The 22,309-nt window shown below is 55.2% G+C and overlaps 6 protein-coding genes across 6 annotated transcripts; 4 read left to right on the forward strand and 2 right to left on the reverse strand.

The window, feature by feature from the left end:
* Window positions 1-1,088: 1,088 nt before the first annotated feature.
* On the forward strand, window positions 1,089-5,706 carry VTJ04DRAFT_8723 (uncharacterized protein; the record flags this gene model as incomplete). The annotated part of the gene is made up of 5 exons (XM_069367191.1): window positions 1,089-1,475; window positions 1,539-3,643; window positions 3,692-4,455; window positions 4,516-4,678; window positions 4,767-5,706. 5 exons carry the CDS (start codon window positions 1,089-1,091, stop codon window positions 5,704-5,706), a joined length of 4,359 nt encoding a protein of 1,452 aa, XP_069215544.1.
* Window positions 5,707-12,341: 6,635 nt separating this feature from the next.
* On the forward strand, window positions 12,342-14,242 carry VTJ04DRAFT_8724 (uncharacterized protein; the record flags this gene model as incomplete). Its single annotated transcript, XM_069367192.1, has 4 exons — window positions 12,342-12,864; window positions 12,933-13,228; window positions 13,293-13,922; window positions 13,985-14,242. The coding sequence occupies 4 exons, from the start codon at window positions 12,342-12,344 to the stop codon at window positions 14,240-14,242; spliced, it is 1,707 nt and encodes a 568-aa protein (XP_069215545.1).
* A 5-nt stretch (window positions 14,243-14,247) lies between these two features.
* VTJ04DRAFT_8725 (uncharacterized protein) lies at window positions 14,248-14,530 on the reverse strand (the record flags this gene model as incomplete). The annotated part of the gene is made up of 2 exons (XM_069367193.1): window positions 14,248-14,399; window positions 14,455-14,530. 2 exons carry the CDS (start codon window positions 14,528-14,530, stop codon window positions 14,248-14,250), a joined length of 228 nt encoding a protein of 75 aa, XP_069215546.1.
* Window positions 14,531-17,024: 2,494 nt separating this feature from the next.
* VTJ04DRAFT_8726 (uncharacterized protein) lies at window positions 17,025-18,473 on the forward strand (the record flags this gene model as incomplete). Its single annotated transcript, XM_069367194.1, has 2 exons — window positions 17,025-17,138; window positions 17,208-18,473. 2 exons carry the CDS (start codon window positions 17,025-17,027, stop codon window positions 18,471-18,473), a joined length of 1,380 nt encoding a protein of 459 aa, XP_069215547.1.
* A 1,398-nt stretch (window positions 18,474-19,871) lies between these two features.
* VTJ04DRAFT_8727 (uncharacterized protein) lies at window positions 19,872-21,186 on the forward strand (the record flags this gene model as incomplete). Its single annotated transcript, XM_069367195.1, has 2 exons — window positions 19,872-20,589; window positions 20,660-21,186. The coding sequence occupies 2 exons, from the start codon at window positions 19,872-19,874 to the stop codon at window positions 21,184-21,186; spliced, it is 1,245 nt and encodes a 414-aa protein (XP_069215548.1).
* Window positions 21,187-21,388: 202 nt separating this feature from the next.
* On the reverse strand, window positions 21,389-22,124 carry VTJ04DRAFT_8728 (uncharacterized protein; the record flags this gene model as incomplete). Its single annotated transcript, XM_069367196.1, has 2 exons — window positions 21,389-21,788; window positions 21,904-22,124. The coding sequence occupies 2 exons, from the start codon at window positions 22,122-22,124 to the stop codon at window positions 21,389-21,391; spliced, it is 621 nt and encodes a 206-aa protein (XP_069215549.1).
* Window positions 22,125-22,309: the final 185 nt, after the last annotated feature.

The following is a 22,309-nucleotide window of genomic DNA, read 5'->3' on the forward strand; positions in this document are numbered from 1 at the left end:
ACGGAATCAAATTAAGACGTAACTAATTTGAGATCTGGGACTGCATCTGTACAAATGCTTTTCACCAGAGTACGAGTAGAATGGTAAATATTAGATATTTCGCAGCACTTGTCGAGGACTCATTTTGACTTCACTGTCCTCGAGTCTTCGTGCAGCACAATGAAAAGTTCCATATGTGCAATGATGACGTCCTCGAACGTGTTGCCTCAACCCTTGTCCAATCACGTGGATCTGTTCGCGGGGAATCTCCGCTTCCCTTCCGAGTTTGGCTTAGCGTCCGGCCGAATTTGTGACGGAAAAAGAGTGGCGATCCCTGTTGCCCTTCTGGAATTCAGGTCCCGTTCTGCCACCTCCGCTGGGGAGCTTTGCAGCACCTCTCGTGTTCCATTTCTTTTACACACCTCAACCCGGTAATTGTTCACAACTCTCTCAACAGCCCAAGTCGCATCATCTTGAGCGCTGCTAAAAATCATAAAGTGCCTGGGCTGTCGAGAAATACGACTCCTCTTTCTCCTTTTGTGTGCTTGTGGTTTCGGGCTTCGACTTTGACTCGACAGCAGAAGCTCCATTCAGCGGCGGGATCTCAGCGCTCGAGCCCGCTGAGGCCGCTGAAACCTGCAAGCACCAGCACCTTTCCCCCTTTGGCTGTCGCCTGCATTATCCAGCCATTTTCGCACTCCCTGGAAAAGGAAAACGATCAGCCCAGATTCCTCCCAAATCGACCCATCGGCAATCGAAGCCGTCTTTCTCCCAACCTCTCTTCCCGCAAGCCGGTTTCTCACAGTTTCCAACCCCAGACCAGTCCACCGCTCAGGTGTGAAACCACAAGATCAACTCGACGAGTTGGAACGCCGCATTCGCCGATCCCTGGGCCCAGTTTTACACCTGACTTGCCATTCTGCGACTCGGCATCTGGGGGACACTAGGCGCTGAGGCGTTTGTCAATCGGCGATACGATACTGGTATCCCTCCGAAACCCAGGGCTCGTACCTCCGTCCGATCCTAATCTCTAAATCCGGCCTCCCGTTCATATTGTCGTCATCGCTCGGCTTCCGGACCGCATGTAGCGGCCGGCTCGCGCACCGATCATGTCCGTCCAAGCGATTGGCGCTCCGGCGCCCACCCTGCCCATGGATGTAGACTGCGCCGCTGTCGCCGATCCCTCGAAGCCCGCCGGCCTCCACTCGCCGCCGGACAGCAACACGGCGATGGACGTCAATGGCAGTAGCGACTCAGAACTGAGCGACCTGGACGAGCTGGAGGGAAAACTGGACGGTGCGCTTGGCAATGATGAAACCCCGAGGTCTGACCCGGAACCAGCGCCCCAGGCGCAGCCAGCAGCCGACGACAAAGCAAAAGACAAAGCCGAGGATGACAACGATGAAGACATTGGGGAGATTCTCCCGGACCATTGGACCGGCGGCGTGCCTGTCTTCAAACCGACCATGAAGCAATTCCGGGACTTCAAGCGCTTCGTACGTCCACACATTTCGTAAAGTTTGGCGATGAAAGGACGATGCTAACAAGGCGACTTGCAGATGGAAGCGGTGGACAAGTATGGCATGAAGTCGGGCATCATCAAGATCATTGCGCCCGAGGAATGGAAGGCTTCGCTTCCACCCATTGACGATCTCATCAAGCGCATCCGCGTCCGCGAGCCCATCCGCCAGGAGATCATGGGGTCTAATGGAACCTATCGCCAAGTCAACATCGTCCACCAACGCAGCTACAACCTCCCGCAATGGCGCCAACTCTGCGAACAGAGCGAGCATCAGCCCCCGGCAAGGCGTGGCGAGCGCCGCCTCAATGCCGACAAGAAACCGGCACCGAGAACCCGAGCGACCAGGGATTCAACCCCCAAACCAGCGCCGTCGGCCAAGTCTACCCCAACAAAGGGGAGGAGAGGAGGTCGCGTAACCAGGAGATCGGCACGGTTCTCCAAGGGTGAGCCAGAGGAGGAGGAAGATAGGCCTATGACGCCCGTCTCCCCGGCGCCCGAGCGTGATGAGGTGCTCAAGTCCGTGGAGGATGATCCTGGGGTGAAGGAGGAGCATTTGGATGAGGATGACGAGCCCAGTCCCGCTCCCAGAAGGATGGGTGGTGTGAGGCAAGCGAAACAGAAGATCCAGTCCGTGTCGGCCCGCCGGAAGTACGTTCGCCGTGAAGGCTCTGCGGCTATCGACGAGGAGGCCTTCAAGAACTTCGACTACCAGATGGACATCTCGGAGTTCACCCCAGAGCGATGCGAGGAGCTTGAACGGATCTACTGGAAGACGCTGACTTACGCCCCACCGCTCTATGGTGCCGACCTTCTTGGCACGCTGTTCGACGACTCGGTTGAGTTATGGAACTTGAACAAGCTGCCTAACCTCCTTGATGTCCTTGGGACGAAGGTTCCAGGTGTCAACACGGCATATCTGTACCTGGGCATGTGGAAGGCGACCTTCGCCTGGCATCTTGAGGATGTTGATCTCTACAGCATCAATTATCTGCACTTCGGCGCTCCCAAGCAGTGGTACAGCATTCCCCAAGCCGACGCCCGGCGGTTCGAAGCGGCCATGAAGAGCATCTGGCCTACCGAGGCCAAGGCTTGCGACCAGTTCCTTCGTCACAAGGGGTTCCTCATCTCACCGTCGCATCTGAAGTCACAGTACAACATCCAGGTGAACAAATGCCTTTCGTTTCCAGGAGAGTTCGTCGTTACCTACCCCTATGGTTACCATTCTGGATTCAACTTGGGATACAACTGCGCTGAGGCCGTCAACTTTGCCCTGGACACCTGGCTGCCGATGGGCAAAATTGCCAAGAAGTGTCAGTGCGCTCAGGCCCAAGACAGCGTCTGGGTCGATGTCTATGAGATCGAGCGCAAGCTTCGCGGCGAGGAGACGGAGTACGAAGAGACCGAGGATGAGGATGACGAAGAGGAGGAGGACGAAGACGAGCAGGAAACTGGCCTGCCGAGTCCCCCGTCAAGTCACACTGTTCGGGTCAAGGTTGCTGGACGGAAGCGCAAGCGCGGCGCAAACGACAAGGAACCGAAGGTCAAGAAAAAGAAGATTCGGGTTCGCCTCAAGGCGCATGCCGAACCGCCCTGCTGCCTGTGTCCCAACGACATCCCTGGCGCCGAGATCATTCCCACCGACGACGGTCGCAAAGCCCACAGGATGTGCGCGTTGTACCTTCCGGAGACGTACATTGAGACGGTGGATGGCGCCGAGGTTGTCGCCAACATTGGCGGCATCGACAAGGCCCGCTTGGAGCTCAAGTGTTTGTACTGCCGCTCCAAGAGGGGAGCATGCTTGCAGTGCTCACACAGCAAGTGCTCGCGGTGCTACCACGCCACGTGCGCTGCGGCCGCCGGTGTCCTCATCGAGGAAGGAGAGGTGCCTGTGTTTGGAGAGGACGGCACCGAGTACAAGGAGCAAGCATTTGAGTTTAGCTGCCGGTTCCACAGGACAAAGAGGGATCGCAAGCTTGATGGCGATATCCTTGAGAACAATCCAGAGATTCGGGAGGCAGCCAAGGCGCTCAAGAAGAACGACATCTGCCAACTGCAGTATTTCCGTGGCGATATTTTCGCGGGCGTCGTGGTGGAGAACCGCCATGACGAGGAGATGCTGCTCTTGGATGTCATTCCGAATGGGTATGTTTTTCGATATGCAGGGTGTGGACAGAAACTGACAAGTAGCAGCGAGCGGCTTGAGGTCGAGTGGAAGTGGTTGCTTCTGCCAGATCCAGCGGATCTTCGTCTTCCCAAGGCCTCTGCGAACGCGATCCCGATGCCGACATGCAGGAAAGCGCAGAAGAAAATCAACGCCAAACGTGCCGTCGACGAAGCTCCCCGCAAGGATGACGACTTCGGTGATGGATTTACTTGGGCAGAGTTCCACACCTGCGAACCCTTCAGGAACAAGGACCAGGTCAAGGTCGATCTCACCAAGGAAGATCAAATCTGGTATTATCTCGGCGAACCGTCGACAGAGGCCAAGGCTCAGTACACCGAGGACCCGTCACGGCCCCGCCATAATCCCAAGAGCAACTTCCTGGATAGTTTGCCCAAACCTGCACCACCCCCGCGGGTGGTCACGGCCTCTCACGCCGTCGTTCCTGGATCACCGCAGGTTGTCAACAATCCCAAGCCGGAGAAGCCGTACGTCTACAAACCGCGGAAACCCATCGCACCGAGTCCTGGACAGCAGCATGCTCCGACCTTCACATCGCATACCTTCGCGGTCAACCCGGCCGTCTCGTCTCCAGCGGCGCAGCAGGTCCAGCCGATGCAAAATTACCGGTCTATTCAGATGGCAGCCCCGCCACCTCAGTCATCCTTCCAGCACGTGTTCTCTCAACAATCTGGCTCTGGAGTCCCGGTCAAACAACCGTCACAACCTACAGATGCCCCTCGTCCAGGTCCGTCAGCACCGATTTCGTCTAATCGTTTCGCTCCCGTCGGAGGTAGTAATGGATTCCCGATACTTCCCGGCTTAACCTGCCCCCCAGCTCACATGAAATCAGGGCAATATATTCAGCCTCAATCATTCTCAAACTCTTCTTCACCGGCCGGCGTGGGAGCAACCGCGCCGCTTCCAGCCCCCATGACATCGTCCTTGACGCCGGGAGCGGGTGTGACCCAACCCGGAGCACCTGGGGAGCAACCCCAAACCTTTGCATATCAAAAGTACAGTTATTTCCGAGTTCACCACAACAGGTAAGAGCCTGTGACGCCGTGTGCGTCGTTTCTGGATGGGACTGACATTGTTTGGAAGTGATCCGTCGAGGTACCGGACTCCATACGGCCGATGGGGTGGCTTCACCAACGGTTACGAAGGAAACCTCCACGAGTTTCTGATCAAGGCTCAGAAGGCCCTATCAGGAGGGTCTCCAAAGAACGCCGCCGATCACATTCCCGCGTCGTTTACACAACCGTTGCGGCAAGGCGCGTCTCCGACCACTGGATATGCGCCCATCCTGCCCCGACCATCGACTGGCAATCCGTCTGCGTCCCCAGCTTCGCAGGTGCCAATCAGCATGGCCTCTCCGGCCCCAAGCATCCAATATCAGCATAATGGGGTCCCAATCGCCCCAGCTGGCCAGGGGATGATGCAGCCTGGGCAGCCCACTCAGCATGTCTGGCAGGCAATCCCCCAGCCTGCGAAACCTGCACCGGCGCCGAAGAAAGCCAAAAAGCAGTCACAGCCTTTGGCCAAGCAAAGCACCAGCCCCATTCCTTTGCCACCATATGTTCGGCAAATGATGACGGGGGCGTCGTCGGGAGCGCCGACGACGACGGCTCCTGCAGCTGGCGAAACGAATTCACAAGCTCAAGTGCCGGCGGGAGAGCAACAACCAGCCCCTGCGGCAGCAGGGTCCGCACCGGCGACGGGGGAGTCAGAGCCAACAGCATCGGTGGCCAACGATGCATCGCCCGAAGTTCCCCCAAAGTCGGAGGAGTCACAGCAGCAAGAGCAGACCGCTCCGCCTGCAGCGGGGCCGGCAGTAGCTGCGGAACCTACGGCTGATGCGGCCCCTAAGACAGCAGAGGAGGATGCATCGTCCGCCTTGGTGCAGAAGATGATGATCAACCTGCGCCGGGCGAGTCAGAATCTGGGAAGTGTGTTGGCTAGTGAAGAGGAGGGTCAGGAAGCCAATGAAGGGACTGCCCAAGTCACGGAAGGAGAATTGGGACAGGAGCAGGCATCGTCTTAATGGGTTTGGGATATACAAAGGTTCTTATGGGTAAAAGATATTACATACAGTACCCCGGGAACGAGAGAAGCTTGGGGGGGTTAGAGCCCTGGAGTGGCATTGAGTTTTCTGCGATCTTTTACGTTTAGCGGACTAGGTAGCCAGGTATGTACATATATGGTCGATACGAACAGCGGTATGGGGTGGGTGGTTTGATGAAAGGTCTGGTCGTTGGGCTGGTTGAGATACCATTCTTCAATTGAACACTGTTTGTTTCTCACACTTGATCTGCTGTGGTTGTGATTTGCTCCCCGCTGTCGCTTTGCTGCCTTTTGCTTAGCAGTGAAGTCTCTTACTTGCTGTGTGACCAAGCATTGTTAAGATGGTTAGTATCGAGGCACGCTTGTTTTGTTAGACACCTGGCTTGCGGGCTCAGCGACCCGTTTGGTGCGGTGCGCTTTTTTGCTCCCTACAAGTCTCAGAATCTCAGTTTCCCGACCATTCGTAGCATCGCTCCCTTCTATAGATAAGTCGGTGACCTCGGTAGTTCTTGAATATGAAATTGCCCGCGCAATGTCTCTTGTGCGGGGAAACACAAGACATCCGCCAAATGATCTCACTCAATATGTATAAAAATACAGCTTGGGACCTGTAGGCATCTTTTTCATTATTATTTCCTGAGTACATCTCTTCGGAAACCCAGATCACAAGGAAAAATATAACATACTCACAACTAGCCTCTTACAGCAAACTTGGGAGACAGAATAGACAGCTTGAGATATGGAGGACGAGACTCGCCCCTCACGGCTGTGTTGACAACCCCTCACGGACTACACCTCATCACCTAATATGTGATGTTGATTGAATTGTTCACCGTGGTCTCGAGTCGGTAGGTATAGATTAATGTTGCCAAAATCTCTGCCAATGAATTAAACCTCATCTACAACAAATTGAAAGGCTTTGATGAATTAATACCTCTGTCGCACGTTGTAAACTAACACCCGAGACCTACAGCTAAGTCTACGGCTGCCGGCCTCGAACAACTATGAGTGACAGCACTAACGGAGGATTTCAGACATGCAGCGCATACACTTTGAGTCTTTGCCATAATTAGGTCATAATATTCAACCACATCGGTCTCGGGAAAGTGAAGCCGGATTTGATGCAATATTAACTAATTTCTTGTCTATCTCCTGGTTCAGTTTGGAGAGATCAATGACTTCCGTGGTGCAAATTTCAGCTGATAATAATAAGTGTTAGTGGAGACGGAGTGTAAACACGTCACATGTCGAAGGAGAAATTGAATATGTGTTAGGTGCAATGAGAGATAATTAACTCAAGGAACGACACAACATGCCGTCAACCGGAATCTCTAATATGGGAGTATCCTTGCTTACAGTAAACCTGACCTTGCAGACCCTTCATACCTCAGGCCAGTTCCTACAAGCACGTGTTTGTGTCACATGAAGGGATGTGAGCCGGGAGGGATAGCCATGTGGCAACGTCAAGATTGAGATCAAGATGGCGTCATCGCAATCACCCATGTACTCGTAGTTCCAGGTGTGATATACGACTCTTGCTTCAGGGATTTACGACCGGACACCGGTGTTCAGGGCCACGAAGGGGGCTGCGTGTATCCGTGTCAGCTGAGATGGAAAGGAGGAAAAGACAAGACACTCGATATTAGTGATAAAACTGATATTGACGGGAAGGCGCAGAATATCATTGTCCTCGTTATATATACACTACTTCACGGAAGAGGAATCCCTCTACCCTCATCTCACGATGAAACACTACATGCAAGACAAGACTGGCATTTGGGGATCCAAGACCCGATCCAAGATCTTGGAATCTGGAACTGCATGCATGTACGTCGTCGGAACTCTGACTGGGTCTTGGGTAGCTTGTCTGTCCATGCAGTGAATCCGCCATGTACTCGTACATACCGCAGAGTTCCGTGTCTGGCGACACCCCTCTTCATCCCAGATCGACTGACTTCTTGGATCGAAGGAAGACCATGCCCCTCCGAGCTAGGGGATCGTACGGCGTGGGTGCTGAGCTCACCTCTCACTCATTGCCCCACGACATCACGCCCGGCGAATACCATGGTCCCCTTCTCTCGGACGTTTGCGGCCATACCCAGCCGCCCCGCCCAGGCCTTAAAGGATCTCGCAGCAGCCAGACACTGGAGGCTCATCCAAGATCCGTAGTTGCGTCTGGACCTCCGCAGGATGCACCGTCACTTGCGTCACACCGACTTCACTGTACATACAAAGGCGGGGATCCGGGCGGCCGGTGCCGGGGGAGAGGGCTATCGGCCGGGACGACGACCAAGTGTGTACGATACATACACAGCGGGCAAGCGCAACGGCCCGGTGGGAGTGCTACAGTCCCATGCAGGCCGAGAGCCTCCCACGCTCCCGTGCCTGACCTTGGCTATCCTTCCTGCCTGTGATAGCCGTATGGGGCCGGTCTTGTCGAGACCGTTTTGCCAGTCCCATGGTTCTGGGAAGCGATGTGCCCCTCCATCATGCCTCTCCCGTCTTCCCGTTTGGTAAGGTCCTAAAGCCTCGAATCTTGGGTGAGGTGAGATCGGCTGGGGTAGGTTATTGCTGTTGCAGCAGGCGAACCTATGATGGGGCTCTCTATGCTGAGTGGTTGATATGTACGGCAGACCTGACATCCGCATGAGGATCTCTGGTACTAACACCGGGAACGAATCTGGAAGCCCAGTCAAATGGTTGGCTCTTTGATGTTTCACACCTACCAATATCATCATCTCTATAGATGAACGTAGCATTCGTTTGCATGTCAAACCTTCTGGATGCGTATACATCGTGAGCGAGGGAGCTCAGGGGTAACTGCTTGCGGCCGCCAACCCCTTCTACTCTGGACGCCCCTTTAGGCGTCTTGACGTGTTGGACATCAATCCATGACCGAATGCTCTTCTTGTCCAGTTGGTGATTGCCGGCGATAACCATGTGGTGCGAGAGGCTTGATGCCCAATTTCGCGCCTCGTGTCGCCACTGGTATCAGAAGGGAATAGCCAAAGGTCCATGTCGCGGAAGTTCCCAAACACCGCAGAGCCAGGACAATCCTCGACCGATAAAAGTTCCGACCCGGATTCCGCGGGGTACATACTCTACGGAGGATATCTGGGACACACATGCTGCGTTGGGTGTGTTGCAGGACAGGTCAGACAACCAGGACGAGCTATCGACGGCGGTGTTGCCGAACATGCAAGTTTCGTTCTCTTGCAGAAGCCCGGCGTGGCAAGAAGCCACTCGATCGGGGACAACCTCAGGCACTCACTGACGCTTTGTCGGTCATGGATGCATGTCATTCGGTGACGTCCCCGGGAAAGCGCCTTGCTTGACCTCCCGACCTTGTCCGGGGAACGTACCGGAGGTTGTTGGTCGTGGCGACCACTTTTGGGGTGTGTACCGAGGTCCTCCCGCTCCAACGGCGATCCTTGGCGCGGGGGGCAAGACGGCTAGGGCAGTTTGGTTGCGGCAGATGGGCTAACTCGGAGAGCTCCGAGCGGCAGGCACTCCGTAGGCTAACCTAAGCCAGCGCCCAGCGAGCGGTACCGCGACGGGAGCAAGCGGGAATTGGCTGAAATGTGAGGCTCATGAAAGCGTTCTACTAAACTTTAGCACAATTTGATCTGGTGATGTTTTGCGGCGTTCTGACCTGACAGAATCCCATGTGACAGCCAAACAGTGAAGAGGCACAGCGCTATGGCATTTTGGACAACCGATGAATTCAGTGACCGAAGACTGGTCTAAAGCTGCCCGTTGGCGCAAAAGTTCCAGTCGCAATCCACATGGCGCTCCTTGCCGAACGACAGTTGCATCAACGCTGCTGGGTTGCCATTCCTCCTTCCTATTTCGGACTTTGCCATCCTTACCGATTTCCTTCCCATTGAACAACACCACAGTCAGCAAGTAGCCTTTCTCCTCGATCGCAGCCCAGCACTCGGAGTTACCTGGAATTCTGGCCGATTTGGACATAGTATCAAGCGACGAAAGCACGGTGCCAGACTGGCCTCCCAATGTCTCTGGGAAGGAGCATACCGATGCAGTGCACCTTGACAGCTGATGCCTTCCTGCATATGGATTTCGAGTTGTGATTTGCTCAGAGGATCATGAACCGGATATTCGTTGATGCCGGCATGCATGTCTGGGGGTCCACGGTCGAACCTCGGCGTAGCAGCCAAGGTGCCAAAAACAAACCCTCCACCATAGCACACGTGCGATAACGTTAAAACTGCGCTAGGTGAAGTAGTCTGTCTGGATGGCCCGACACCAGCCCTCTGCAAATCCCATCCATTTGAGGCATGACGATGCTGTGGGATGGTGCATCAGGCGTTGCGTGTTGGTGGGCTGAGATTCAAGGCTGAGGCTGACGGCCCAGGCGAATCGCCTTGGCCGAGGCTTGCTTGTTTCAGGCCACCGACGTTAGCTTGTTCCAACGGGCATTAGATCATCCATCATGGACTGAATTCTGCGGACCACCTCAGGCGTTTTTACACGTGCGGCAACTCGACATGTGATGATGCGCAGCAACGAAACGGGTTTGGTGTAAGTGGCTTTTTTTGTCCGCCACCACCAAGTCCTAGTCTCGATTCCGTCCTGTACATCCACCAACCTCATCGGCGCAGACTGCGAGCGGGGGAAGTATGTATGTATGTATGTACATACCTACCTGACCTACAGTATCTACGGAGTAAGCAAAATAACTTTGCTGGAGGAACTTGTTTCCGTTGTTGTACTCTTAGGTATTATCGACTCAAGCCCAACTGCACTCGGTAACTTCCTTGTGTGTCCTTCAACGACTCAATAACCGCTGTACCTTCCGTTATCATTGCCCAATATTCAGCCGATGATACTGGACGAAACAATAGGGAAAGCAGAAAGAGTGGGGGATGATAAGCAGCATCCACAACCGGCATCCCCCAGACACACCTCCCCGTTGTTGTGCTACCCTCGGGCGAGCCGACATGGATCGTATGCCAAGCTTTGCCCGGTCAGGAAGCTGGCAAGACATCCCAGCAGCGTGCCAAGACGGGCCTGCCCTGACTTGCCGCTCCCTCTGCCAGCGAATGGCATCAGATATCGTCAGGCAATGCCATCCCCAGACCTGCGACTGTGCAACATCAATCAATGAGGAAGCGACGGCAGCGTGCAGGTCGCAGGTTGGGACACGACCGGGATATCGCCGTCTTGGCCGTGCGTGCTGCGAGCCAACACGTCTCAAGAAAGTTTGTCGCTCTCGTCCTTCTCGAGGCCTCAGCTCAAGCAGTGTTTTCTCATCCTTGTCCTCAACGGCTTTTCCTCATGGCGTCAGTGGCGTTCGGCGCTCAACGCACTCACATTCCCTATCGGTCCCATCCTAAGACCAACCGATCAACCTTGATTTGTTGCGCTTGTGCTTGGCTCGGAGGCGAGATCTGGGGCGTTAGCCTTGGCAGGTCTCGAAGGCCCGCCCAGCCTGGCACTTTGACAAACAAGGAGTATCCCCAGAAATAAATCCCCGTTATTGGCCCTCCCGCTGCCGGCGCCAACCCAACTGGGCCACCGACGGACCCTCCCCGGCCATGCACGACGACGATCACCGTCCGCTCCTGATTCGATGTATACTTTCTGGGTTATTTGCGAGACACATACCCGACTTCTCAAGCATGCACACTGGGAAACGGGGAACGGGAATCAGACGGGGGAGGGGTAAGACAGGCACGAACACGCGCTTGATCTACCTACCAGGTCTCTGCCTCTGTCCATCGCCTGCTGATTCGGTCATGGCGATCCGAACCGGCCCTGTGCTCTGCAGAAATGACGGAGGACGATGCTCGAATTGATGACAACACCATGCCAGAGAAAGCACAGAGCATGCTTCTCATCAGTCGCTGTCGCTGCTTGCATTGGCTCGCCACTCCATCTCATCTTCACAGGCATTGTTGGTGTTTTGTTCCAGGTTACGTCCATCTGATCTCGGCTGGCCACCGGATCTAAGGCCAATCGAGCAGCTGGCGATTCCACATGCTTGCCACGTTCCATGTTGCTCTCCTTCTCCATTGAGAGACACACCTCTGTGCCCCCCGCCCTAACGGCATCCTGGGTTGGGAACCTGGCACGTTTCGGTGCAGCTTTCTAGTCTCTTTTTGTGTTTCCTACCCGACGCTCTGGACGTCAGTTTCACGTCGCGTGGTCTCGTTGGTGGTCTGTCCTCCCACTCGAGGTTCCCTCTATCCCTCGCCTCGTCACCTAGTTCCACTTGCATTCCATCACACCCCCCGGACTGCCTTCTTCTCCTGTCATTGCATTTTGTCAAGCTCGGTAGCCCCCCCAGAACATACGGGTACACCCAACAGATACGGACCCTGGGAGGGGTGTGGCTCTTGCATGTAACCGGGGAGTCGGCTTGGATACTACCACAACCGCCACTTAACGGGACCCGAGCGATAGGAGAGCCGCAACACCGGTGTGTGAGTGTGCTGTGTGTGACCCTGCCATCAGCCGGGAGCTTCTTCATAAATCCCGTCATCCCCCTCCTCACATCCCGTCCTTCCGTCCTCTTTTCTCTTTCTCTACCACCCCTCTTCCCGTACAACCAGGCCGGACTCGATCCCCTGAACACACTTCATCGTCATCACCATGTCATTAGAGGAGAAAGGCGGCGCCGGCACGCCTTCCGACAAGGAGGCGCCTCCGGCCTTCGCGGCCGGTGAGACTGTCCGCGAGCAGGAGGACTTCCTGACGCGCAATGGCCTCAACCTCCGGTCCTTCCAGAAGCGCGACATGGGCGCTGGCTCCATCGACTCGCTCGACCGGTCCATGAGGACCCGCCACATGCACATGATCGCCATTGGCGGCTCTATCGGTGCTGGCTTCTTCGTCGGCTCCGGGAAGGCTCTCAACACCGGCGGCCCGGCTACCCTTCTGATCGACTTCGCCATCATCGGTGTGATGATGTTCAACACTGTCTACGCTCTCGGAGAGCTCGCCGTCATGTATCCCGTCTCTGGAGGCTTCTACACGTACTCGACCCGCTTCATCGATCCGTCCTGGGGTTTCGCCATGGGCTGGAACTACGTCATGCAATGGGCCATCGTCTTACCGCTCGAACTCACGGTTTGCTCTATGACAGTACAGTATTGGAACTCGGAAATCAGCGTCGGTATGTGATTGGCAATTGGCAAGAAAATCTCAATAATCTGGCTCGGGGCTAACCCTTTCCGCCCACAGCTGTATGGATCACGATATTCTGGCTCGCCATCGTCTTCATCAACATCTTCGGCACACTCGGTTACGCTGAGGAAGAGTTCTGGTCCTCTGTCCTCAAGCTGAGCGCCGTCGTCATCTTCATGATCATGGCTGTTGTGCTCGTCTGCGGCGGTGGTCCGGAGGGTAGCCGTTATGATTCGTACAGCGGCGCGAAGCTGTGGTACGACCCCGGCGCCTTCGCCAACGGTTTCCGTGGCTTCTGCAGCGTCTTCGTCACTGCCGCCTTCTCCTTCTCTGGTACTGAGCTTGTCGGTCTGGTAAGTACAAATGCTAGAGGAAAACACCTATCTTGACGCACAGCGACTAACAAGGTCATAATAGGCCGCTGCTGAGGCCAAGAATCCGCTCCGTTCGCTGCCCGGTGCTATCAAGCAGGTGTTCTGGCGTATCACGCTTTTCTATATTCTCGGCCTGTTCTTCATCGGCCTCCTGATCCCCTGGAACGACGACAACCTGCTCGGCGCCAACCCTTATGCCGATGTCAACGCTTCGCCGTTCGTGCTGGTTGGCAAGTACGCCAACCTCAAGGGCTACGACTCTTTCATGAACGTCATCATTCTCGTCTCCGTCCTGTCCATCGGCGTCTCGTCCGTGTACGGCGGTTCCCGCACCCTCACTGCCCTCGCTCAGCAGGGCTATGCCCCCAAGATCTTCAGCTACATTGACCGCTCTGGCCGCCCGCTCGTCTCGGTCCTCACCCTGCTCGCTTTCGGCCCTCTTGCCTACGTGAGCTTGAACAAGCGTGGTCCCGAGGTCTTCGACTGGCTGCTTGCCCTGTCGGGTCTTGCTGCTCTCTTCACCTGGGGCTCCATCTGCCTTGCCCACATCCGCTTCCGCCGCGCTTGGGCTGCCCAGGGCCGCTCCGTCGATGAGATCCCCTTCAAGGCTATCGGTGGTATCTACGGCTCGTACCTTGGTCTGACCCTCAACGTTCTCGTCCTGATTGCTCAGGTAAACATTTGCTCTAGTATTGATTTTATTTTATCGGTTGATGCTAACATGATGGCTTCCAGCTCTACGTCTCCATCTGCCCCGTTGATGCCGACTTCAACGACGCCGAGGGCTTCTTCAAATCGTACCTCGCCCTGCCCGTCGTCATCGTCTTCTGGATCGGTGGCTTCCTGTGGAAGCGCACTGGCTGGCTCCGCACTGAGCAGATCGACCTCGACACGGGCCGCCGCGAGCTCGACTGGGACTACATCAACGCCGACCGCGCCAAGCTGGCTGCCATGCCTACCTGGAAGCGCTGGTTCTACACCCTCTTTGTCTAAACTACTCATGAGTGGACGAGAAAGGAGGAGTTGGCGCAGTTGGTTCGTCGGACGGTGTTTTGTAATGATGGATGATGGATGGGCAAAGTGGAGGAATGAATGGGCCTCTTTTGTGTTTGTGTAACTTTTGTCGTTTTCAAAGTCATCGATACCTGTGCTGTGGTGTGATACCTCAGTTATCTTAGTACCTACCTACCTACCTTATAGTAGACATGATGGGATGTCATGTTCATGGTCATGTCTGGTCATAATGATATGAGTTAGAACGGGCTTCCTTGTTGTCCTCATGCTTCCTTTCAGGTGCTGGTTGAGACAGTGATAGCACTGCTCCCTTCGTTACAACATCTGTATTGGACCGTCTCCATTCACTTCATGGTGGTTCGGGTTATGCCCTGCATACATGACGTTCTGGTGACATCACGGGATGGGTGGAACGTGTCACCAAAAGTAAGCGTCGTCGTTGCATCTCGGTTTCGGCAGCAACCATCCCGTTGTTGCGTCAATGTGATACCGTTATCCCGCCGTCGACATTGATATCACCTCGGCGCGTTGTTGAACCGTCTCTGACATTGAGAGTGCCATTATTGGCGGGGTATTGAGATTGGGAATTGCCTCGTGTCTGATTTTGTTGTATAATTATGGTGACTTCATCTCAAAGCAAAACTCATTTTTCTGATTGATCGTCATTGTGAGTCGGCATTGACGCTTGCGTGATCGGATGCAAGAGTGGTATTGGATGGATGTTTGATATCGCACTGCCGTCCTGCCGTTACCAGTGGTCGCCCAGGTAAACCGGCGACGGACGGGATCTGTTTGGTCAATCGGCTTCGATGATGGGCCGTGGCTCAGGGGCTTGACTACATTGCGGCATCTTATACAAGCAAGGACCGTACCAGTGTATATGGGGCATAAGTCAGGTACTTAGTTGTATCTTGTCGGGGGTCATCGCAGCTCCCAGCCCTTTGTATTGTATATGTAGTATACACCCAGCATACATACTCCTCTTTGACCTCTCGTATATCTCAGAATCAATAGAAGTGCAACCTGAAATGCTGTGTGATGCGGATGGAATCTGGTCTCGAACTGCCCTCGCGGCCTGGGAGTTTCCCTGCTTCCTAAGGGGCCAGCGGAGACAGGAATTCCGGCACGATCCCCGAGAATGAGTCGTATCTGTTCTATGAATCTTCGAAAACGTCTTCATCTTTCGGTTGCATTCCTACCTCGGGTACTCAGCAGCCCAACAAGTCTTTTGCTTTCAGACAACGACGAAATTGAGACCCTCCCAGATACTACCCCCGACAAGCAATCCAACTTCCACGGAGCAGCCAAGAAAGGTTTGTATGCCCTGGTCAATACTTTGTTGGCTTTGTTGGAGTTACTGACAGGAGGAACACTCAGCCATCAGGAGACTGGCCCTACCCCCGTCGATGTTGGGAAGAGGGATGTGCCAACTTCATTTCCTGACCGACATAGGGGACAACCGTCGGAGCTTTTATGCTCAACCTGAGTTGCAGTCAGTGCATTGTTCATTCTCATTGTGTTGCGCTGTTCTTGGAGCTCCCTTACTGTCAATTCTGCCTCAGGCAGGTTCCTAAGGTTGGCCATGCCGTTGGCCTGGAACCCGGAATGCCGGCGAAGGCATGAGCTGGTGCCTGCAAGTGCTGCCTTGACAGTGGTTTGCAAATCGCAGTTACCACCTCAGGCAGTTACCTGGTCAAATCATATTGAGGATTTCTTGATATATATGTCTCGACTCTAAAATCTTTGTTTCTCAAGAGTCTTGCGCTTCGCTTGACACTCATTGTGTGCCGTCGAGAGAATGGGCATGTCCCAAAACGGAAAGTCATCACATCCACTTACACCTGGACAGGCCCACTCACTTACAAGGAGCCGGGATGCTTTACTGTGCCCAGGTCAATCACGGCCGGAGGTGAGGTTGGCAACCCGATATCCAGCCAAGTCCAAGTGTTGAAATTGTCAGGCTTTTTTCTGTTTATCCGCATGGCTTGCTTAGGTAGGATTTTTGATTGGGTTCTCCATGTTGTGCTGGCCTGTGTTGTCCCAGAAGGTGGTCCCATTCAGAACTTCACCGAAGCATCGAGGGCTGGCCTCGACAGAGCTCGCGTGATAACCTGAGGCGGCCAATCAGCAGCATGTGAGTTAAGGCTGGACTTGGTCCAAGACAGAATCATCCCAACAGCTTCCGGAAGTTATGGAATGCAGCATGCATACACATGCCGTCAGGTACCAATTCGTGGGGGGTATTCATATCCCATTTTCCTAATTTCGATGTTTTGCTTGTGAGATGAGCATCAGAGACGCTGAAAGTCGAAGAATCAGTACCCGCTTACCGAAGTCGGTCTCAAAGACCGCTTCTGATTGGTCCAAGTGGACCCACTTTTATGGATGACAGCAGAATCTCGCAGCTTCCAGAACAAGGGAGGCCGACAACAAGGCGCCGCTTGGTTTGGTTGATGGCTGGGCTGGTGACAGTTGCCCTGGACACTTGCGACGAGCTCGTGATTTATAATCCATACTGCCTCACCTCATAAACGTCGCCCGATTTCGCAATCCTCGAGGATAATTTCAACTTTACATCAAACTTCGACAAAATATCGTCAAATCTTTTCTTCTTCAACCGAGGAGCGCCGCAAGCGCAGGATCGCTTGGCAGGTATCGCCAATCGACCAAACACCATCACGTTTCTATTGCAACATCACCATCCATATCGACGATAACATCGAGAACATCGAGACGAGACATTCGTCACTCGAACTTCACAATGGACAGCCATTCGAATCACGATCAGATGTACTGCCATGCCTGTCATCACCAGTGGCAGCGCGTTGGTGAGAGCATCGACTGCCCTGCCTGCATGAGCTCGTCCACCGAGATTGTACGTCAACCCCCGCAGCAGTCAGCACAACCGACAAGCATGCAGCAGAGGCTAACGGCGACCACACAGATTGATCCAGAGTACGACCCGCGCCATTTCCATGCCCGTCGCCATACAAATGCCACAGGCCCTAGCGCTTCCGAGCCGTCCCAACAACCTACCCGCCCAGCCGAGAGTAACACAAACCCTGCCGCTGGCGTCTCTCGCCCGCAGCAACATCCCGAGAATGCCACTGCCGAGTCGCAAACGACGACAAACACCACAAACGGTGCAGGTCCGCAGCAAGAATGGCAGGATTCCATGCGCTTCTCGGTCCGGTTCCGTACTTTCAACTGGCCGCCGGTGACCTTTTTTAACATCGTGTTCCCCGCAACTCCAAGTGCGGCACCGACTCCGGCTCAGACTTCAACTCCGGCTCCAGCTCCAGCACCGGCTCCAACTGCGACTCCCGCTGCCGCTCCTGCTCCGGAAAATGCTGCACCGGCCCAGAACACCACCCCAGCTCAGGCTGAAGCTTCGACCCAGAACCCGACGACGGGAGATAATGCTACCTCGGCCCAGAATACCGCCCAGGTCCCTGAGCCGATAGCATTCTTCGGCTTGCACTTCATTCCTCCCTTCCACGTCGTCCCACTCTTTGCTGCCCCGCCCGTCCACAATGTTGCCAGCCAGCAGCAGCCGGCACCAAACAACAATGCTCAGCCAAACACACAGCAGGAGCAGGCGCAGCAGACAGAACAGCAGCAGGATGAGCAGCAGTCCGAGGCCCAGCCCCAGCCCCAGCCTCAACCTCGGCCTCAACGACAGCAACCTCGGCCTATCCACCCATTGGACACGATCCCGCTCCCGGTGCTCGCCAACCTCCTCGCTTCCCTCACGACCCCTGCCGCCGGCGTCATCGGCGACGCCGTCTACAGTCAAGAGGCATTCGACCGCGTGCTGGCGCAGCTGCGCGAGCTAGCGCCACAGGGCGGCCCGCCGCCCGCGTCGAAGCAGGCTCTGGACCGCTTGAAGGCGCACGAGATGGTCATGGACGAGGCGCTCATTGCCAAGTTCCACGAGCCGCGGTGCGTGGTGTGCGTGGAGGATATGGCGGCCGGCGAGCGCGCGGCGGTTCTGCCGTGCGAACACCTCTTCCATGGGGATTGCGTCCGGCCGTGGTTGGAGCTGCACGGCACGTGCCCGGTGTGCAGGCGGTCGGTGGAAGTGGAGGAGGAGACGAAGGAGGTGGTGAAGGAGGGTTCGCCCGCGCCGCCGGCGGCTGGGCAGGGGGAGGTGCAGTCCCCAGCTACCCGTGAGGCCACGGCTGGTGGCGAGGCGATGGATTTGTCTTGATGTTTAAGGGGAATTTTCCTGTGGATTTTCGGGGTTCTGCGTCTAAGCGAGCATTCACCAGGCTTTTTTATGGGGTTACGAACGGCACGGCATGATACCAGGAATCGGCGTTGGGTCTTCGGGCGGGGCAATTGTTTTTTTCACATTGGACGGCGTCGGTTTCGGACACCGTCTTGGGGTCTTGATTTGGGAATTGGCGTTGGTCCGGCTTACATGAGCATGTCTCTGGGAAAGGGCATTTGATCAGGGATGGGAAGTTGGAGGTAAACTTGTTGCATGGCACAACCATAGACTCGGGTTGACGACATCTGGGACTTGGAAATGTGCGAGCGGAGTTTTGTACTGTCCGTCCATGGCATGATTACGGATTAATTCAACAAGATATTGAAAAACTCTTTTACCTCTGATTGCTGTGATGTTTGTGACGTTGTTCACTTGACGAGCTGTCAGCCCAGCCCACCTCATCGCATCCGACCATCATCATTGCCCCGCTTCTTCTCACCAGCATCACATGGCGGGGCTTTCTTCTCCCTGCGCCCGGCAGGGGATCGACGGACCACAGTTCCGGCTGAGTGGAGTCATGGCCGGCAGGAGTGGAATCCTCGGACCGGTCCGTCCCCAAGTGAGTCCGGGGCATCGGATGTTGTTGTGGACCCTGGCCTCATCAAAAGCTGAGGCTAAACGCTGGCGGCATGGCATTCTTCACTCGGCCCGGCGAGGCGATCCAACGACACAACGTCCCGACCCGACGCCACTGCCACGACACCACGCTTCGCTGGTTCCCTTCATCCAAATCACAGATCACCCAGACACGGGAGATCCGACTACACCCGAACTGGGTATTCCAGCCCAGAGCCCTTCCCGCCCGGTTAACTGATAAGAGGTATCCCGTACTTCGTGGCAGAATGCATGGACGTGACATTGGCACGGCGGGGGGGATTTCCCCTCAGATTGGGCAGCCAACCACCCCCTGGCCTCACCGTCGCCAATACGGCCCAACCACGCAAACCGCCGGGGGGTTGCTGGGGACGATGCCGTCGTTAAGATAAGGACACCTCCCCCTCGAGGCCATGGCTCCGAGTCCTTCCGAATGATTTAAGACGGGAGGGTGAGAGAGAGAGAGAGACAGACAGAGAGAGATAGAGAGAGACAGGGCGCACACGCACATACACACACACTGAACCTGAAAACGTGAAATTTGTGTCTGTGGGTTGCACGACAGAGAAGGGAGTTTCCAAGGTTTTGATGACTGACTGACAACGGGGTCGCCTCTTTTTGCGATCGTCAAAACCGTTTTGGACTCAGATATATACATACGTCCTATATATCACAAACGCGCCCGTCTTGTTCACTACCATCAACCACTAACTCAATTCAAACATCACAACACTACCGGAAATGTTAGCCACGGTCTACCCAACCACGAGCCACCACTCTGTGGACCTCTACGCAGAATCCCAAACCGCCGACCCCTTTCAAGCCTTGTACAACTCCATCGCCAAACTCTCCCTCACTGAGCAGCAGCAAACAACAACAGCAAAAACTCAAGATGAGCAACAACAAGAAGAAGACCTCCTAACTATCACCCCTCTCTTCCCTCCCGGCGAAAACGTCATCTTCGCCCACTCCACCTTCTTCCGCCGCCCTGCCTTACCAGGCAACATCTACCCGGACCTGCCGACCCCGGCCCAAGTCCGCGCCGAGGCGGGGCTGATGATGATGGCCACGGACGATGATAACAGCAACAGTACTCACCAGACGGTCATGACCACCGTCTTCCCCTCGCACGAGTTGCTCGTCAAGCACGGGATGGGCGTCCGGGCCGCGGAGGGCAAAGCAATGATTCTGGCTTGGAAGACGTTGGTGGATGCGGATGCTGCTGATGCTGGAAAGAGCGGGATTTTGTCGGATGGTCGGCCGCCGGTGCCCGAGGTGTTTGGCTGGCGCAAGGATCCGGCGACGGGGGAGAGGTGCGTGTACATGGAGATGCCGCGCGGGGATGTGTTGGAGGAGCGGTGGGCGGGCATGACGGATTTGGAGCGCGAGGTGGTTTGCGCGCAGCTGAAAGGGTTGGTGAGGGAGTGGAGGAGGTTGAGGTTGGGAGTTGGGTTTGTGGGTATGTGTCTTCTTCCTTTTGCTTCCATTAACGAGGATACCGGGAGGTGACAACACTAACCATCATCCAGGCAGCGTCGACCACGGCCCTCTCCAGGACGAGGTCTTCCGCAACTGCGTGGCCGCCGGAGCGCCGCCTCCGGGCCCATTCCCAACGGTGGCGGCTTTCCATGACTATTTCGTCACCATGGCCGCGACGCTCTCGCACCGCCGCCACTACGGCGGCAGCCACCACCACATGGGAGTCGTCTATCAACCATCCTATTCTGCTCCTGCTCCGCCGCCGCACCTCTTCCCGGCCGACGTCCCCATCGTCTTCACTCACGGAGCGCTTCACCCCCGCAACATCATCGTCACCCAGGGCCCGAACCCGCGCGTCGTGGCTATCATGGGGTGGGAGAACGCCGGCTGGGCCCCGGCGTACTGGGAGTTGTGCAAGGCGCGCTGGGAATGCTCGCGCCGCGGCCGGCTGGGTGGCGGGTGGGAAACGAAGTACCTGCCCTGGATCCTGGATGCTGAGGGGCTTGGGAAGCATCTCCGCGAGTGGAGCGTCGGGGCACTGTGCCAGTATTGGGATTATTTTGTCGGATTGCTGTAAAGGGATCTGGTTTTGGCGTTGGGGAGGGAAAAAGGAAAATGTCGGAGAAGGATGAGCGGGATGGGAAAGGTGTGGGAGGTGGAAGTGGAGGGAATACCCATCAGGCCAGAGTGTGTTTTGATGATTCTTGTTTGTTCATGGCATTGGCGTAGCATTCGAAGGTTGAAGACTTTCGAGATATCTCGTGTCTTCCAAACCTGGTCTAAACATCGAAGGTGTCTCCCCTCTTTGGACCCTGAGACTTCCTCTGACGAACCCGATCCCGTATTGAAGTCTTGGAACTGCTCCAGCGTCCGCGAGCCGTGCGGTCGCCTTTGGCAGCCGGCTGGGGTTTACCTTTCTCCCGGCCCAGCTCTACCAACGACAAGACCTCTGTTGACATCTTTGGCAACTTGACAGCCATTTTCGACCGATCCAAGCGGGTACGGTGAAACTTATTATGGAACCAGTCGCTAAGATCATCTGCCTTGTAACCGTAGATGAACGCGATGGAGAGGGTGACGAAGGTGACCGGGATGGAGATCATCCAGTAGAGAGTCTGGTTGGCATCGATGTCGCGGATATCGTTGGTGTTCATGCCGAAGAAACCGGAGACGAACGTCCTAGGGTGGGCGGCTCGAGTTAGTCAAGAAACAAAAAGAAAAAAGGAAAGAAAAAAGAAAAAAAAGAGGGAAAAAAGAAGAAAAGTAAAACTTCAACAGGGAAACAAGTTCATACAATGGGACGAAAATCAGGGTCGTAACCGTAAATATTCGGATGGCGCGGCTGTGGTTCTCGTCTCCGATCTCAATCATCTGCCTGACGCGGTTTTGTAGGGACTCCGAGAACTGTATCAAGTTCTCGACCTGCTCGCTCTTTTCGTTGAACTCATTTTGCTTGCACTGGAGAAAGTCCCATTCGACGGGGACGAAGTCCCTCCCGGGGATTAATGTTCGCATGTTATTGCCAATTTGCATCCCCGGTGTGGAGCTGAATGTTTTTATCTCTCTGTGTTGTAGAGCGTTCACTGTCAGTTATGCTACCGGAGCGGTTTCCTGTTGAGAGAGTGAATGGGAGAAGCAAAGTAAAAGTAAGAAAGGGGGAAGAGAAAATAACAGAGAAAAACGAAAAAAAAAAAAAAAAA

Source organism: Mycothermus thermophilus (assembly GCF_041956435.1).
Source record: "Mycothermus thermophilus strain CBS 625.91 unplaced genomic scaffold VTJ04scaffold_6, whole genome shotgun sequence".
Taxonomy (NCBI): domain Eukaryota; kingdom Fungi; phylum Ascomycota; class Sordariomycetes; order Sordariales; family Chaetomiaceae; genus Mycothermus; species Mycothermus thermophilus.